We start from the raw sequence: 19,444 nt of genomic DNA on the forward strand, positions 1-19,444 counted from the left end.
CGCCCCATGTTTTTTTTTTTTAATAGAGATCTTAGTATTTTGATTTAAATAATTTTGTGAAGAAAAAATTTTCTTGTTTAGAGTGTATGCCAAAAAATAAAACATTTGATATATTTATGAAGTGATGTCGTAACTCTTTATAACTATGATTTTTATTTTTTATTTTTTTAGTGAACTTTAATTTTATTTGTCAGTTGGATATCACAAGTCTAAATATAATACTAATTAAGGACTTGGTTTTTATTCAAAAAATTTTAAGTTTTAACAGCTTGTTGATTTCTTTTTTTTTTTCGTTTTTTATAATATATGTATAATAGATACACATATACATATACACATACACATATACATATATACATATATACATACACATACACATACACATACACATACACATACACATACACATACACATACACATACACATACACATACACATACACATACACATACACATACACATACACATACACATATATATACATGTAGAGTAAGGCTATGCTACTTCATGAATTAAACATGGCATTTTAATTCATGCTCATATCTCTAGTTTCGAAGTCCAAATATCCGATCTAAACCGTTAGATGTTTAATCTATATTAAAATATGCTTGGAGACCAAATTTTACATTTTTTTGAATTTTTTTACTATTTATTAAGATGGTTTGAAAATCATTGTTTTTTAATGCCTACCGTCGAACGAAAACTTAAACTGGATTTTTGAGGCACTAAACGACATTTTTTTGAAATTCTGATGCTTCCGACACAACGATGCCTGGTGTATCACCGAGGCAAAATTGGATCCGTCTCGTCCTCCTCTTTTCGAAAAGTGCTCATACGCGTAAATCCGACTTTCCTAGCCAAAGTTATGGCTGTTTAAAGTTTTTTCGAAAATTTATAACTAACTGTAGAAAAATCCAAATAAGTTGAAATTTATATCAATTCTGTGTATTTTTTAATGTTCTACATGCTGGTGCAATCACTTTTGCAGTTTAGTCCCTGTATCAATCCCCACTACTTCATTAGAGGAATGTTGACGAGGAGACTATTGGAGGACTGAAAAGAGAGGATCATCATATCAAGTTATGCACGAAAATATTAATATCCTTCTTTGCAAGTATTAATCTCTTATTTCTCAAGTATTTATACCTATGAAAGTTGACACATAAACTAATGCAGTGACTGAAAAAGAAGGCCATAAAGTTAGTGGAGACCATAATATAACATTCTTTTACTGTAGTTATGAGGACAAAAGAAAAACTGGAGTGCAAAAATGACTATAACCAAAATCTATGGTAAAAGTTTTTATTATAGAAATGTATTAAATATTTTGTAAATAATCTGAAAGATGGATTTTTTTTAATGGCATGAAAAAATTTTGAATTTTGAATTTGATTTCTTCAGACACTTTCTAATTGATTTGATCTTTTTGAGTTTGTATTGCATATCAACTATTGTCTATTGTTAATGATTTTGGTATGCATATAAATTTTAAGGAATCAAATCAATAATTTAGTTCTTTAAAATATACTTCAAATCAACTATTGTCTTATTTTTTGGCATACACTCTAAACAAGAAAATTTTTTATTCACAAAATTATTTAAATCAAAATACTAAGATCTCTAAAAAAAAAAAAAAAAAAAACGTGGGGCGCCCGGGGGGCTGGCGCCTCATTTGGTATTTTGGGCCGCCCGAGGCCCAGGCGGTCAGGGCAGAAATAAAAAAAATGATACACAGGGGCCTTTTTAAAATTAATTAATTTTTTAGGGATATTAATAAAAATGGCCGGCAATCAAATCTCACTCCTAAGAAATTACAAACAATTTGAAATCTGAACACATGCTTAAAAATTTGAATCATAAATTAGGCCAACATTTATAAAACATATATTTCTAAATTTTAAATACAATATTATTATTTATTATTATTTAATGGGACGAAGGATACGCGACGAAAATTTTAGATTTTCCCAAAGAAAAGAAGGATACTTTGTTTGTTGGGGACCGCCGACAGGAGACATGAAGTGATAGAGAATAGTTGTTTGGGTTTGAGGGTATTTCTGTAATAATATGCTCAGCTCAGCTATGGGTCCCTCGACATGTAGATATGTCACGGTGTTGTCACCTATTTTACAGATAAAGAAGCACATAAAAAAAAATAGAGATAAAGTTGCTTTTCTTTTTCTATCCAGGTTTTGGAAAGTAATTACAAACACATGCCAATTAGGAGCGGCAACGAATCGAACCGAACCGAACTGAACTTACCCTAGGTTTGAGTTTGGTTTGAATTAATTTCGAACCGAACCTGGTTTGATTCGTTTCGAACCGAACCTGGTTTGATTCGTTTCGAACCGATCCTGGTTTGATTCTTTTCGAACCGATCCTGGTTTGATTCGTTTCGAACCGAACCTGGTTTGATTCGTTTCGAATCGAACCGAACCCATTTCGAATCAAATTAATTGCGAACTACACATTTTTCGAATCAAACCCGAATCGAATCACGAACTAAATTATTTTTTAGCAGCCCTAGTTATACCGGTAGTTTATGCATTAATTTTTTCTCACGGGACAAAATTCACATGGCTTCCTTTTACCGGTATGAACTATGAAATAAGTACTTTTAAGTTGAAAAATTGTCCATGAAAAAATACATCAGAGACGGCTTTCCTGGTATGAACTATGAGAGACGACCGAAGAGAGAGGAGAGACAGTCATCTAGGCCGGAGAGACAGCCAGTCGCCGAGAGCGTCGGCTAGATTTTAGAGCTAGAGGGAGAGTGAGTTAGGGAGAGGTGGAGAGAGAACTAGGTTATTGAGATTTGAGAGCGAGGGAGTGTCGGCTAAGTTAAATTATGACTCTCTATCTTGAATTTTAATTTCATCAGGTAAATGGACGACCGATGTTATTATGAGATTCGAACCATAAAAGTAACCGAACCCATTTCGATCGAACCAGGCTAGGTTTGAGTTTGATTTGAATTAATTTTGAACCGAACCTGGTTTGATTCGTTTCAATTCGAACCCATTTCGAATCGAATTAAACTCGAATCAAACCCGAATCGAATCACGAACTACAAATTTTTTTGCCAGCCCTAATGCCAATGACCAAAAAGAATTACAAAAGCACTCCTGAAAAAAACGTAACTTTTTATTTATAGAAATTAGTTAAAATAAATATAATAAAACAGATAGATGACGGTGATATTCAATGCCGTAAAAAAAATCCTGATGCCATCATTTTTGGTAGTAATATTTTTAATTTAGACACTTCTAAATGAACTGAATTAATAATTTGATTTCGATGTATCGATCTATCCTCATGTCTCGCCACAAAAAAAAACCTTCTTACTCTCATTTGTTTTTAAGTTCTTTTTATGAAATTGAAAATTTCCAGCAATCCATCAATTTTTCTATTTTATTTTTAATAAATTTCTATATATAAATAATTATGTGAAGAAAAAGTACCAAAAGAAAATGTATGATTCTATTAGTTATTTTTTTTTTTTGTTGTTGTTGATAAAAGTAGGTAATCTCACCGATTTCATTCACTTCAGACTATTTGACCAGAAGTCAGTATCAAACCACTAGTGCATGCCCTGAAAATGTATATGTATTCTATATTAATAATTATGTCAAAAATTATAGTAGAAGAAAAGAATTGATTTCCATGTTTGGAAGTGATATATCGTATATCATTAAACATTAGTGTGTAATATTTTTTAGTGAGCTTATTTTTGTTAGTAAATTGTATACTTATAAGAGGGGATTATCTTTGCATCATTTGTTTACTAGCTACACGTTGATCATATTATTTCTAACGAGTTAAAATTTTGACAATGCAAAAAATCTTCTCTCGACTTGAGCTAGATGTTATATATGGACATCAAGTCTATGTTGCTTTACCCCCATTTTATTGAACCATGCCTCAGATATGTCTATATTTTTATATTTAGGATCTATGATTTTATCATAAGATAATTTTACAATTTCTAAAATAATTTGATTTTGCTTTCATACTCTGATTCTGACAGTACAATTGTTGTTATGATTTTATGTTGTATACATATACAATCATACACATTAAATATGTGTGTTAGCTTTTATGTATAGTATTTTTTTTTTAGTAAAATTGAAGATCAAATCACTTGATTATTTTATTATCCATAAGAAATTCAACATTTGAATTTCGAACATGTAATCTCACATAATCTATTGTTTTATTACTAGATGACACATTGATTATCGTCTTATGTATAATTAAAAATTCTAAGTTTGCTACGATTTCAAAATTGGGTATTACTTTTACTTGTATGCTCTCTTTGAAACAAAAATATAATTATTTGCTACGACTTTGGACCTTTAGTAGGTTATGGACCTTCTAGCCTTCTAGGCAAGGGTCTCCGATCCCCTTAGACTTAGACTTAGACTTGCAGAGCGTACGTGGATATCCCTTTCGGAAAGCGATTCAACATTACGAATTAGATTGCACCTTGTTAACTTTAATGCTTGGAGACCTGATATATAGAAGCATCATTATTAGATGATCGATTATTTAAATCGTCAATTAAACAAAAAGTTATTTTAATTTACTAAATGTATTCCGTATGTAGTTGCTCACTTGCCCGAGTGAGTTTTTTAAAAATATCCAAAAAAAAAAACAAATTATTAAAAATAACCATGTTTCCGAAATTTTTTTAAAAATGCCCAAACCGCCAAATTTTCTGGCGGTTCGAGATTTTTTTTTTCTTCCGAACCGCCAATATTTTCGGCAGTCCGAGATTTTTTTTTTTTTTTTTGCAAATGGTTTTAGGCACCTCAACTTTGCACCTCTGATTAACATAGCAAACCACCTTCAAAAATCGTGAAAATTGACTGTCATGCATTCTTGACATGGTAGAATAGGACTGTGAAGTTTCATACAAAATCTTTAAACAGGTCGTGAGATATTGGCTCTCAAAAATTGCCCGAATTGCTGAATATTTTATTCTGAGTCCAACTTTGCACCTCTGATTAACATAGCAAACCACCTTCAAAAATCATGAAAATTGACCGTCATGCATTCTTGACATGGTAGAACAGGACTGCAAAGTTTCATACAAAATATCCGAACAGGTCGTGAGATATCGGCTCTCAAAAATTGCCCGAATTGCTGAATATTTCATTATGAGTCCAACTTTGCACCTATGATTAACATAGCAAATCACTTTCAAAAATCGTGAAAATTAACCGACATACATTCTTGACATGGTAGAACATGACTGTGAAGTTTCATACAAAATCTCCGGACAGGTCGTGAGATATCAGCTCTCAAATATTGCCCGAGCTGTTGAATATTTCATTCTGAGCCCAACTTTGCACATCTGGTTAACATAGCAAACTATGGACCAAATTGCAAAAGTGATTATATCAGCATGTAGAGCATTAAAAAATACATAAAATTAACATAAATTTCAATTTATTTGGATTTTTTTACAGTTAGTTATGAATTTCTAAAATTCAACTTTCGAAAAAACTTTAAACAGTTATAATTTTGGCTAGGAAAGCCGGATTTACGCGTAACTTTAAACAACTATAACTGCATGTCGATAAATTTTCATGATTTTTGGAGGTGTTTTGCTATGTTAACCAGATGTGCAAAATTGGGGTCAGAATAAAACATTTAGCAATTCGGATAATTTTTGAGAGGCGATATCTCACGACCTGTTCGAAGATTTTGTATGAAACTTCACAGTCATGTTCTACCATGTCAAGAATGTATGACGGTCAATTTTCACGATATTTGAAGGTGGTTTGCTATGTTAATCAGAGGTGCAAAGTTGGACTCAGAATGAAATATTCAGCAATTCGGGCAATTTTTGAGAGCCGATATCTCACGACCTGTTTGGAGATTTTGTATGAAACTTTGCAGTCCTGTTCTACCATGTCAAGAATGCATGACGGTCAATTTTCATGATTTTTGAAGGTGGTTTTTTATGTTAATCAGAGGTGCAAAGTTGAGGTGCCTAAAAAATTTGCAAAAAAAAAAAAAAAAATCTCGGACCGCCAGGAAATTTGGCGGTTCGAAATAAATATTCAGGACCGCCGAAAAATTGAGCGGTTTGGGCATTTTTAAATTTTTTCCTGAAACATGGTTATTTTTAATAATTTGTTTTTTTTTTGGGTATTTAAAAAAAACTCGGCTCACTTCCTCTTGACCATTTTTTTCCCCTTAATTTATAATCTTAAAAAAACAAAAAAACAAGAAGGCAGCCAAGCCCTGATGCAGGAACAAATTCTCAAACAATAGCAAGTAAAAAGTAAATGAACAAATAAAAAAACAAACTTGTTAACGGAGTTGCGGATTAGCAATGTTAGATGATCGATTTAGCTATACTTCTCTGTTTCTCTGAGACGAATGCGCATCCTCTGCATTAACTCAAAACGGAATCTTTCGAGTTAATGAATTTCAACCGTGTGATTTTAAACAGAGTCAATTCGGTTCTTGCTTATAACATAGATGCCTTTTAATATTAGTATGAATTTAGTCTGTACGAATCTGAAAACAGATCAGATAGTCAAGATTCATTAACTCAAAAGATTCCCTTTCGAGTTAATGCAGAGGACACGAATTCCTTGGAGACATGCAACCACTTGATGCTTGTTTACAGGCATATTTTAGTGTACTGCAAAAATATACTTAGCCACTTTCATGATTTTTTTTTAATTATGCATATTAAAATTTAATTTAATTATGGACCCAAAGGGAAAAAGTCTGAATCTGATTGAATCTTGATACTTGATACTGTATGACAAGAACTGACTTGATTGTTTTTTAATGTTTCTAATAGTAGTAGGTGTTGGTGCTGTTATGGCTTTTATCTCCTTTACTATTTCAGTTTTTTAGTTTTGTTATTAGTAACATGTTATAGCTATGTTTGTTGTTAGTATGCATTTGTATTACTAAGTAGTTATGCCATGTTTTGTGGTAGCATTCTAGATAATTGTTTGCTACTTGTAATATGTTCTTAGATGTTATTATATGGATATTGGTATATACTTCTCATGTTATATATAAGTATATTTTCAGGTATTCTTAGGCGCACAGTATGATAGGGCTTTAATAAAAGTCGGTGGTTTGATCCACTTTCTTAAAAAAATAAAAATAAATTGAATTATTTGTTGGTAGCATAGTAGTTAAATTTGTTCATCGTAGTTGTGAAAATTTTGAATTTCTAATGTTGATTTTTTGCAATTAGTTTAATTTCTAATGTTGATTTTCGTGGTGTTCAGGTTTATATGATGCACTTAGTCGCCGACACTTAATTCACAATGGATGGTTTTAATCGGTGATTTGAATTTGAAACACGCGATTTCAAATTTGAACACTCAACTAATAATTGATTGACTAATTAATTTTATTACGATCGTTGGATTTGGCAGTTACGTATTCTTGCATTATTCTAAAAAAAAGATGGCGGCTATCAATAGGATTATAGGAGAGAAATGAGAATTTATCTTTGATTGATTTAAATACAATGTTTATTGTGTGAAAGGTTATAAGTTTTGAGATTTCGGTTGAAAAAAGTTATGTGAATATTTAAATTTAAAATTTAAAAACTGACATCATCTTTATCAAAAAAAATCTCGAAGAGTGAAAAAGATAGCGAAGAAAAGGTGCACTCTTTATGTCAGGCATAAACAGTACTATTCAACATGATCAGAATCAGATATTGTAATCAATCAATTTATGAATCGGTTATATGCTCTTTAATTAATGTACAACATACTATTTGAACAAAGAATAGTAAAAGGTCATAAGAGTAAAAAAAAAAAGATTTAAAAGTCCATGCAATGAAAACTTGACAGAGAGATATTATATAGATATACACAAAATATCTGGCCACAGAAAATCTAGTTTAGTTAGGGGAAACAGAAACTGAACTTACTCAGAGTCCTTGGTTTCCGGACAAAAGATATTAATAAAAAATTCCCGAAAAAAGAAATAAAAAAAATGTTTGCTTTTTTGGCCTTCTCCCTTTCTCCTCTTTAGCTACACAGACTGGACGCTATGTGCACCCCACACAGAGAGCTTTAGGCCAAACAAATACTACACTTTGCAAAAAGGACCCCCATTTTCTCTCCTTTTCTCCTTTTCTTTTATTTCTGTTCGTACCTTTCTCACCCCCTTTCCCCCTCTTTTCTTCTCCATGGAATCTGGCAAGTTGGTTCAGTAATCACTAATCACTAATCACTAATCAGTGAGCGAATTGGCCTCAAATTTCACGACGCCTCTGTGCTCAAAGCTGTCGCCTTTGTGGAACAAGGTTCAATCTGTTTTGCCTTTTGTTTACCTTCTAATTGTTGGTTTCTTATAAGTTTTTTCTGAAATTGATGTATCATATCAGATGGTATTTACTACTTACAATAAAGAAAGAAAAAAAACCAGTTGTTGAAGTGACAGGAGCAGTTTTTTTGGAGTTTGTGGATCTAACTTTTTTTAGAGAATGGTGTCAGAGCTGGGCTTCTTATTCTCCACTATTATACTATCTATATTACCTAGTCACCATTGATAAGAAAGAACCCATCCTGATTAGCTTTTCTTGTGAGTGTTCTATGAAAGTTTGTCTATTTTTATTCCTTCAGTTGTCAACTTGGAATATTAGATCTACATTTGCAATTGAAAATGCTTTTCACCTGTTCTTCTTTTGTTTTAGTAGAGTGCATGCATCTTAAAGCTTCATTAAAATCTCCTTCTTATTCTGAATATGTGTTTTTTTAAATAGTAAATCATCAATTTTGCCTAAATTGCCGCGCTTCTTCCTCCTAAATATTTGGCTACCTTTTTTAGTTAATTTGGCTTTAGTATTATTCCAATTTAGATTTTACTCAATTTAGTCTACAATTTCATGAATTGATCTTATTTTTCTTATGTTTTTCAGACCATTGCTTTTCTGCTACAATTTGCAAGCACTGTTTAATTCATGAACTAACCAAGTGCTTAGTCAACATAATCAATGGCTTCTTCAAAGACCATGGCTCAACCTTTTGGAGCACCACACATAAACAATTTCTCTCATGGGCCCCACAACCCGACACCGGTAAAACCTCCTGAACCCGCCAACCATGACAGAAAACCCGGAGTTGGCCAAACCACTCCTGACCAAGAAAAAAAATCATCTAGTACAAAATACAGTGATGATTTTGTGAGTACTAGCTTTACAAAAACTAGCATTGATATAGGGAGCGGTAATGGGGCGAAATTGAGAGCCAGTACCGGTAGTGATGTTAGTGACGAGAGTTCATGTAGTAGTGTTGCAAGTAGTGTGAGCAAGCCACACAAAGGAAATGACTCGAGATGGGAAGCAATTCGAGTGGTGCGGGCCCGGGATGGTGTATTGGGTCTGAGCCAATTTCGGCTGTTGAAACAGCTTGGAAGCGGTGACATTGGTAGTGTGTACCTTTCTGAGCTGAGTGGTACCAAAAGCTATTTTGCAATGAAGGTAATGGAGCAAAAGTGGTACAGTACTACCTACCTTTCTGTTATTTTCTACCTTGTCTGATTAATCTAAATCTAACACAATTATGCAATAAAGCCCCAATTCATCTTCAATTGTCTCTATTAATCCAACGTGGGCAATAAACAACAGCAAATCTATGAAAATTAAATAAACTAAATTAAAGAGGAGGACATTGGAAAACTTGCCAGTCAATCAGTACGGCAAACGTAAAGGTCGATATATGCTTGCTCATGTAGTTACTGGACCTAACTTGCCAGTAATCCTTCCATAAATGTCAAAAAAGAACCATTACAATAGTGGTTCTATTCTTACTCTGCTATGTCAACCAACCAATTCTCTTTAAAAAACTTGAAAAAATAACACAAAGGGTGTGGTGTTTATGAAAATTTTCTTTCGATTGTTTTACATAGGTAATGGATAAGGGGTCCTTGGCAAGCAGGAAGAAACTCCTGAGGTCTCAAACTGAAAAGGAGATCCTACAGCTATTAGACCACCCCTTCTTGCCGACTCTCTACACGCACTTTGAGACAGATAAATTTTCGTGTTTGGTTATGGAATTCTGCCCCGGGGGTGACTTGCACACACTACGGCAACGGCAGCCTGGGAAGCATTTCCCCGAACAAGCAGTCAAGTAATGAGTAAATTTTTGTTTATTGTTAGAAAAAAAAGCATGCGTGACCATAATTTTTATTGCGCTATTGTATATGCCTTGGAAAATGTGAAATATTTCATTTGACCATGTTTTTCACTTGGTGTATGTGGAACGAGGGGAAGTTGAGTTTATTGGTTTTTTTATTAATATTATTAGCAATATGCATGGCAGTTTCCTAAAACTAGTAAGGTTTTACACGACATTTCTCAGTTTAGAGGAGTTTGTGTATTTTGAGGTTCTTGAGGCATGTACAGAGATACACCTTATTGCTTTTGTATGCAAAACTGTGGAACTCTTTTCATTAAAAATAGAACAGAACTCATTTTCATTATGACACATTTTGGTGTCTTTTACTGCATCTGAGAAATTACTGAAGTGCAAAAAAGAAAGAAATCTGATCAGCATTGGTTAAAATTGTTTTTTTTTTAAAGGTTTTATGTAGCCGAGGTGCTCTTAGCACTGGAGTATCTCCACATGCTCGGCATAGTGTATCGGGACCTCAAACCGGAAAATGTACTTGTACGTGAAGACGGGCATATAATGCTCTCCGACTTTGACCTCTCCTTGCGGTGCGTCGTCAGCCCCACACTGATACGGTTGGCCAACCCTGACTCTGACTCCCTTCGGCGCAATGGGGGTGGCAGCGCAGCGTACTGTGCTCAGCCTTCTTGTGCAATAGAACCTTCTTGTATCATTCAGCCGTCGTGTTCTGCCCCGACCTCTTGCTTCGGGCCTCGTCTCTTCTCGTCAAAATCCAAGAAGGAAAAGAAGTCCAAGCCCAAGCCTGAGGTTGTTAACCAGGTCTGCTAAGTACCTGAATTAAATGTCAATTTATGAAGTTATACTTCAAATTTAAACAGAAAAAGATCCTGGATAAAATGAAAAGCTACAACGTTGGGAAATATAAGAAGTATAAAGAAATCACAATTAGCATAATATCTGTGCAAAGTTCTGTTTCTTTTTATATACAAGCTTTTAACTTGGTGTCTCACCCTACATATCAGGTAAGCCCGTTACCAGAACTAATAGCTGAGCCAACTGATGCACGGTCAATGTCATTTGTGGGGACCCACGAGTACCTGGCACCAGAGATCATAAAGGGGGAGGGCCACGGCAGTGCCGTTGACTGGTGGACCTTCGGCATTTTTCTCTACGAGCTCCTTTTTGGGAAGACCCCTTTCAAAGGCTCCGGGAACCGTGCCACCCTATTCAACGTGGTGGGCCAACCCCTGCGCTTCCCTGAGTTCCCCGTTGTTTCCTTCTCAGCGCGGGATTTGATCAGAGGTTTACTCGTCAAGGAACCGCAACACAGGTTAGCATATAAAAGGGGTGCCACTGAGATTAAACAACACCCCTTTTTCGAAGGGGTGAACTGGGCATTAATTCGGTGCGCTAGCCCGCCAGAGATACCTCGGCCAGTGGTGCTTGAGGGGGTCCCGAAGGGGCCTGTGCCCCCAGCACCGGTGGAGAAGGTTGCGAGTGCAGTGAAAGGGGGTGAGAATTATCTCGAGTTTGATTTCTTTTAGATTATTACTGGTTTCTTTTTCTTTCTTTTTCCTTTGGTTAAGTAGAGGGCTGAGGGGTGGTTCATAAATTTCATAGATTGCTTTTATGTTGCCAAGCGATATTTATGTTCATTAATTATTGTTTTAGTTTTGTGTATCTATCCGGAAATATTTTTGGTTGTCTTTGATTGTAATCTCCAAGTTATCGTCATCATATAATAGGGCTGTGGAAGCGCAGCAAGCCCAGTTTATTAACACCTTGCATGTTGCAACTAATAATATTTGCATTAAAATCACTGACAAACGATAACGAAGGATAACAAGAACAATTAATTATTTAATTTCATTCATATTTTGGAATAAAATTTATTTAAAATTGACTCTTTGTAGTATTTGACTTCCGTTTTAATTAATGTAGATGTGATGTAACCAAGCAATGAAAAAGTATTTGTGATCTGTATCAATAATTCTGTGGACATGGTGCGGTCGCTATCAATCAGACGTGGAGTCTAGCTGTGCTACTGAAACATTTACAGTTTCATTTTGAGGAAGGGAGGCGGTGTGTTTGATTTGTATCAAGAATTGTGTGAATAGTTTTAATTGTACACATTTTAATGTGAATTGAATGGTTCTGAGTTCTGACTGATCATTGGATCACCTCCACTCTCTTGAACGCATATCCTCTCAGATTAATTCAACAATAGTGGCTATTCGGAATAACGCAGAGTCAATATTATTTGTGCTTTGAGATTCGTACAAAGTTAAAAAAATGGTCCGGATCCACTAATTCTAAAATATTATTTTTTGTGGTACCTGGAGGACCCGAATTTAGGAGAATCCGTTTATAATCCGAATTCAAATTAAACGGATACGGGTAATTTATATCCAGATCTATCCGGGACCTGTTTTCTAAGGGTGTTAATAGAGACTAAACAGATTTTAGTTGGATCCCGTATTATCAGCGCCTCTCTATAAATTTATATACTAACCCCCTTGCCTATCTTGGTCTAATGTGGGACCATTTAACCCATCTTATCTTCTTCTAATATTTGAATATAAATTGGGCCAGACCAAAGTGATGGGCTCGAGCAACTCCCCATCCCAATTTCAATTTATTTTTTTGTTGCGTAATATAATAGCTTCCTCAATAGTCAATCCCAAGCTTCTAAATAGCTAGCTATAGCGCCGCTATAGCGGTTTTGGACTCAGAAAGCTAAGCTACGGGCTAAAACTGCGCTAATCAAGCTACGACCGCTATAGCGGTAATAGCGGTCCGCTATAGCGCGTAGCGGCAATAGCTGTCCGCTATGCTACATGGGTTATGATTTTGCAATTTTTTTTTTTCTGAAAACATGATTTTGCAATTTTAATGGGCCTTAATATCTAGATTGTTTTTTTTTTACTTTATTAAGCTATATCAATACAATGGAACATGTGCGGGCTATACCGCTATATCAATTAAATTTTGTATCATGCATTAATATATGGTAGTGGTATATTTTGAATATAAAATATATCGATAGTTTTTGAATTAGGGATATTTTGAATGACAATTTGAACTTTGTATTGGTTTAATATGAATAATATTAGAACTTCTTAATTAATTTGATTTTTTTTTTCTTGATGAGACATTTTTACTAGGCAAAGCCTTCTACGGACATAAGGACCTATTTGTAAATTGAACATATTTTTATTTTTAAAGTTCAAACAGTCGATCCAAACCGTTCATCTTGTTCTCCATATTAATATGTGCTTGGAGACCAAATTTTACATTTTTCTGATTCTTTTTACTATTTATTAAGATGGGTACAAAATTCAATGGTTTGAATTTGATATTTTTTATACCCATCTTAATAAATAGTAAATAAATTCAGAAAAATATAAAATTTGGTCTCCAAAGATATATTAATATGGAGAACAAGATGAACGGTTCGGATCGGCTATTTGAACTTTGAAAATAAAAATATATTCATTTTACAAATAGGCCCTTATGTCCATAGAAGCATCACTCTTTTTACTATTAGTAGAAATATAAAATATAATTTTTGAAATAAAAAAACGCTATTTATAATAGCTTTCGCTATAGCTCCGCTATTCGCTAAAGCTTTTTTTTTTTGTCTCCCCGCTACACCGCTATAAACGCTATTTAGAAGCTTGGTCAATCCTCATTCCAATTTTAACATTTCTTTTACTAATATTTCATGCAGCTTTTTTCCAATAAATTTTATTCCTATAAGGCATATATATTTTTATTGGTTTTTTGTTGCATTACAAAAACCTTTTAAATTTTGTCAATTAGTATTGTATTTTAAAGTTCACATGACTCAATTATCCGATAATTATTTGTTTTGTATCCGTATTCGAATCCGTATTCATAGATTCTCTGTTCTGTATTCGTATCCGTTTAAGGCGGATTTGATTTTACATTTTGATATACATTTACTATCCGTATCCGTATCTGTATTCGAATCTGCTCATTGAAAAACAGATATAGATATAGTATTAACATTATCCGCTCCGAATTCGCTCTGAATCCGCTCCGTTTTCACCCCTACCTGAATTCCACTCTCAATGAATTAGTTCGATCCAAGAAACTGACCAGTACCATACATGATCACTTGTATTACCGATCCGGTGTCAACAAAGAAAGTTAAGTAGCAGCAATACCACATTATTTCTTTTTACTTGCCTAGGGAAACTCCGTAGGGAAGAAAATAGATCAAAAGGCGAAAACGAAGGTGCAGGTTTGAGAGTCGTTTCATGGCCGGCTGCTTCATCCCGCTCCTCCATCTGCCCTCTCTTGTCGGCCCGGTTCATCTTGCTTCGTCTTAATTGAGCGGATGGTTCCGTTTAAGGATTTTGTCGCTTCTTATCTTTTCAGTTCGTCTCAACTCTTCAGGTTTGACTGAGGGTTTGTGAATTCATTCCACCCCGTAGTATCTACTATATCTATATGTGAATAAGGTATGTGTTTTTGGTTGTTGCCGATGACGAGAATGCTAATAGTTGTCTCCTTACTTCTCTCTTTCTTCTTCTTCCTCTTCCTCTTTGAGTGGTGACTGTTCTGGTCCGGTTGATTCAGTTCCCAGTTCTGGTTTGATTCAGTGCCATCTCGACTGACTGGTGACTGTCCTAGTTTGGTTTGATTCAGTGTCCTCTTTCTTCTTCTTTCTGAGTGGTGACTGTCCCGATCCGGTTTGATTCAGTGCCTCTCGGCTGTGAATCCCTCTAGGCAGCGTCGAATTCGGAAAGAAGAAGACGTTTCAGCCTCAAGGAAGGGTTTGACGCGGCATAGACCGCGAGATATGCAACTCGAAGAAATTACTGTTGTGTCTACATCATCAGAGAAGAAAATCGGAAGTCCTACCTACTTGTTATTTGGACGCGAATAGATCAATTCGTATTATCTGACTTCACGTATCTTTTATTTTTAGACATAACAAATTAGATGATTGTACAAGTAGCTCAATGTATAAGTTTTAATGCTTTTCAATTTAAACAAAATAATCATATGTAATAGTTACTTTGTAAATAATTGAATTAATGCAATCATCTATGGACTTTCAATAAAAAAAATTATTTTTTTTTAAAAGAAAAAAAACAGAGAACAGCAGCAGCCCAGCCGCAGAAGTCAACTCGAAGTCTACTGTCAAGATATATTAAGGACAAAAACGTGCTATTATTAATCCAGCCGTATGATTAATATCAGACGCCTCAGATCAGATACAATAAGAATCCTACTACACTAACGATAATTTGTAATTTTAAATTCTTAATCGTGTAATTTGATCGAGTGGCTTCGGACACATTTAGGAGTGGTAAAAATGCTCGTGGTTCAATTGTGACTTGCATTGTATCTGACTCATTCGCTAATAATTCGTTTGTTATTGGACTGGATTATTAACAAGTCAGCTTGTTACTAGTTCAGTTCAAAATTAATAAGTTCAAGCTAGAATCTGACTTGTTTGCTAACTAACTCGGCTAAGCATCAATATGTAAATTTGTTTGCATTTTATACTATCTAACTCGGTCCAACTCAAGTTTAGCTCAATCCAAAAATTTCATAAAATTTATTTATTTTTAAAACAAAATCGAACTGGATCCAGCAAGGTAGCTCCTCAGCTTGCGAGCTAACTCAATCTAACTAGCGGTAACGAGTCTAAGGTGTAACCAAATTGTGACGAGCCAGTTGCCACCCCTGTCAGGCTGTGACACATCCATCTCAGCAGCTGGTAATTGCTACGGCTAAGTGATGTTACTGGTTAGGCGAGGAAGGCGCTGGGCGCGCGCAGTAGCATGCTAGCATCAACGACCAGCAAACAGACGATCTCTCAAGTCTCAGCTCTCCTTCTCCTTCTCCTTCTCCGACTCCCTTCCCTCCACTTCCAAAACCCCGTTGAAACCCTGCCACAAAACCACCCAATCTTCGTTATCCATTGAAAGTACATTGTGGGGAGATGGATGCTGCTTGGCTTCTCTTTGACAGAAATGCTCATGCTCGTGAGAAATGTGGCCACGTGGGAGGTGGGACACCGTGTTGATACCTTTCATGGTCTTACTAAAGGCTGGGGACATGGAGTCTGCATGAGAGATGTTCGACAGAATGCCTAAGAGGATCACTAGGTTTTGAGCTGCCGTGATTGCTGGCTATGTGCATTGGAAAAATCCCAAGGAAGATGTAAAGCTTTATCTTGAGATGGAAGATGTACGGTACATGAGACCTAAAGAGGTGACTGTTTTTGCAGTACTCGCCAGCCACTGCACGTGCTGATTTGGGGTGGAGGGTTCATGACCATGCAATTAATTGGACATGGATTCAAAAAGAATGTCAAGATATGCAACACAATCATATACATGTAATGTATATGAAGTGTGGCAGCAATGATGTTGCAAGCGAGGTGTTCAATGGAATACCTGATCAGCTGCACACAGTGGTTTCTTAGATGGTTATAATTTGTGGGTCCGCAATGCAGGGGCAAGGTAAGGAAGTTCTGGAACTCTTTTCTAGGATGACCGAACAAGGATTTTAACCTATGTTGTACAGATATGGATGCAGCATCGGATATTCATATTGGATACATTGATACAATATTTTTTGAAATTTAAGGATATGATATGTTTCTATATTTATATTTCTTATGATTTAAATACTATTTAATATTATTTGAAGTGTGAATATGCAAAAGTTTAAGGTCATTTCAATGAGTAAAACTAGGGTGTTCTTAAGTTCACCAAATCACTTGGTGAACTCAACTCTAAAATCTATCGAATTGGTTTCAAACGACGAATCCAAACTGTTGAAATTCTTCTACCTTATGAGTGATGCATCTACATGCAAAAATTTTAAAATTTTAAATTAATTTTGTATAGAGACAAGTGGTCAAAAGACGTTCAAAAAATGAATGCACTAAAATTAATTTATAAACTTTCCAATTTTGACCACTTGACTTTATACTAAATTAATTCAAAACTTTAAAATTTTCACATGTAAACGCATCACTCATAAGGTACAAGGATTTCAACGGGTTAGATTCATCGTTTGAAGTCAATTTGATAGATTTTAGAGTTGAGTTCACCAAGTGGCTTGGTGAACTTAAGAACACCCTAGTTCTACTCCATTTCAATTAGTATGCCTTTAAATTTATAAATTTCCATTGGAGGAACGTCATTGGATAACGTGGAATCTGTGGTTCCCAGGCAATAATCCTTGTTGAATGCTATTCTTACCTCTCATGTTTCTATTAAGATAAAATAAAAAAAAAAGGTTTTCTCTGGGTCTGGACTTGCGAGTTGCTATTGTTAGATGCACAATTCTTAACATATATAGTAAAATGTACAGTTTATATAAAGGAGCGCTGCAAGAGTGCCAAGAAATGCCTCTGCTCCGCGAATTAATTGCTCTCAAACACTGAATGCACGTGCGTTGCACTTTTTCTATAAACAACATGCTGATTAAGCCTAACTGTGTTGAAGGAAGTTGAGTAGATTAACCGTTTAGTCTTGGTTTTTGCTACAGGTTAGCCATACCAGCATCAGTAGTAGTAACAGGAAATGCTTGAATTTTTGGGTCCACATTGTAGGATATACCTATAATAATGTTTGTTATTTTGTTTTGTTTTTCTTCAGATATGAAGGGCCGAGTCTCACAATGGGTTTAATTGTTTTTTTTTTCTGGATTGTTTTGTCAGTTTTCTTTGATCTGCGGTGCTGGTAATTTGCGGGAAATAGTGTAATTTTTCTTTTATGAAAAAAAAACAAGTGGCTTTTGACTTCTTATTTGCCAAAAAAAGAAAGGAATTTTTTTATGTTATGTGGGGCTGAACTACACAAGAAATTTTAATTCAGCGAGGACACTATGCGGCATACTAACATTTGTGCAGAGGCCAGCCATTTGGAAGATGAGGCAATGATTCGGAAAATGATGAAAGAAAAAGGTGTAAAGAAGACACCCGATTTGAGGTTGATATCTTTGGATGTGGTGGTTCACAATTTTTTGTTGTGGGCAAATGTGATCATCCAAAAATCAGGAAATTCATGAAAAATGGGAGACGCTATTAGTAGAGTTGAGGCATTGAAGCTATGTATCGATACATGACTGGTAATACATTAATTAGTGAGAGAAGGAGAGGGTATTGTGTGCAGCCTTATGAGTATGTGATTTGGGACAGCTATCATTATAATGAAGAATATTAGGGTTTGCAATGATGACCATGTGCCATGAAGCTAATTTCTGAAGATGGAGTTTGTTCTTGCAAACATAGAACTCATAGTCTTCTTCTTAGTCTCCACATTGGTACGTCGACTCCTTTGTTGTGGCTTTGTTTTTTCTTCGGTACAATGGCTCACTTCTTTTTTGATGCTGAGAGATTAAGATAAAGAGATGAGCACATTTATTACATCAAAAGCTTTGTAGTTCTTTGGATCAAACATTATTTTCTGGAGTACTTCAGAAAAATAAACAAAAAATTACTTCAAACTTTTTAAATACTCATGTGATATGTGTAAAGTATATGATGAATACTAATGGGGACATCATGTTCTTTTCATTTCCTAATTGCTTTTTTTCATATCGCGATTTGATTTGTAAGCTGTGGGTGTATTAATTTGGATTTGAATATTATCAGCGTGGTTTAATGCTTCAAAATAAGCAAATCCAAATGGGTATTAACTTTTATTTGAGGAAAATGGGTGTTAACTTTTCATACAATTTCAACAATATAACCAGGCAACCAGCATTTCTGGACTGCTGTCTGTTTTCAACTTTTCATAGTAACTAACAGCTTGTTTGGATGGAGAGTAGAGGGAGGGAGGCAATGGAAAGGAACAAAAACTTTCTGTTGAATCGTGTTTGATTGATAAAATTATGTCGGAGGTGAAGAGTACAGGAGGTGGAAGGTTTAACCTTGTATTATTATAATTAATAGAATTGATTTTCCTTTCAAATTAGGGTATAACGGATGGAAAGAAATTTTATTATAAATATTTTTAGAAAAATTGATACAAATACTCAACCCTTATATCTTACATATATAATTCTCATATAAATTTTTTTCCTCAAACGTACAACAGTTACTGAATTTCTCATTAACTTCCTAAATTTTAATCAACTAAACAAGAAATAAGACGGAAAGAAAAATTAAATTTATTTTCTCTCATTAATCATCAAAATACGAAGAGATTAAATATGTTAATCTTCATTTCTATTCTATTCCATTCCCTTCTATTCTTTACCTCTCATTCTTTTCTCTACTCTTCATCCAAACAGGGTGTAAAAGGCTAAAGCTCTAAACGTA

At 34.7% G+C, this 19,444-nt stretch overlaps 1 protein-coding gene across 2 annotated transcripts; it reads left to right on the forward strand.

Annotated features, from left to right (window-relative positions):
* The first annotated feature begins 8,000 nt into the window (after positions 1–8,000).
* On the forward strand, positions 8,001–11,810 carry LOC144560370 (protein kinase G11A-like). 2 transcript variants are annotated; one of them, XM_078309544.1, is made up of 5 exons: positions 8,001–8,300; positions 8,916–9,476; positions 9,905–10,125; positions 10,578–10,947; positions 11,151–11,810. In XM_078309544.1, the coding sequence occupies exons 2-5, from the start codon at positions 8,991–8,993 to the stop codon at positions 11,670–11,672; spliced, it is 1,599 nt and encodes a 532-aa protein (XP_078165670.1). In that variant the 5' UTR covers positions 8,001–8,300; positions 8,916–8,990; the 3' UTR covers positions 11,673–11,810. The 2 variants fall into 2 exon arrangements, with proteins under 2 accessions (XP_078165670.1, XP_078165671.1); XM_078309545.1 differs by having other exon boundaries at positions 8,025–8,300; positions 10,578–10,935.
* Positions 11,811–19,444: the final 7,634 nt, after the last annotated feature.

The sequence above is a fragment of the Carex rostrata genome, chromosome 10, assembly GCF_964058835.1.
Source record: "Carex rostrata chromosome 10, lpCarRost1.2, whole genome shotgun sequence".
Classification (NCBI taxonomy): domain Eukaryota; kingdom Viridiplantae; phylum Streptophyta; class Magnoliopsida; order Poales; family Cyperaceae; genus Carex; species Carex rostrata.

Excerpts from the sequence above, each read along its gene's own strand:
- LOC144560370 (XM_078309544.1), top strand. The coding sequence starts at position 8,991 with ATGGCTTCTTCAAAGACCATGGCTCAACCTTTTGGAGCACCACACATA. Across the intron at positions 10,126-10,577 it reads TTCCCCGAACAAGCAGTCAA|GTTTTATGTAGCCGAGGTGC; the intron begins GTAATGAGTAAA and ends TTTTTTTTAAAG. Across the intron at positions 10,948-11,150 it reads AGCCTGAGGTTGTTAACCAG|GTAAGCCCGTTACCAGAACT; the intron begins GTCTGCTAAGTA and ends CCTACATATCAG.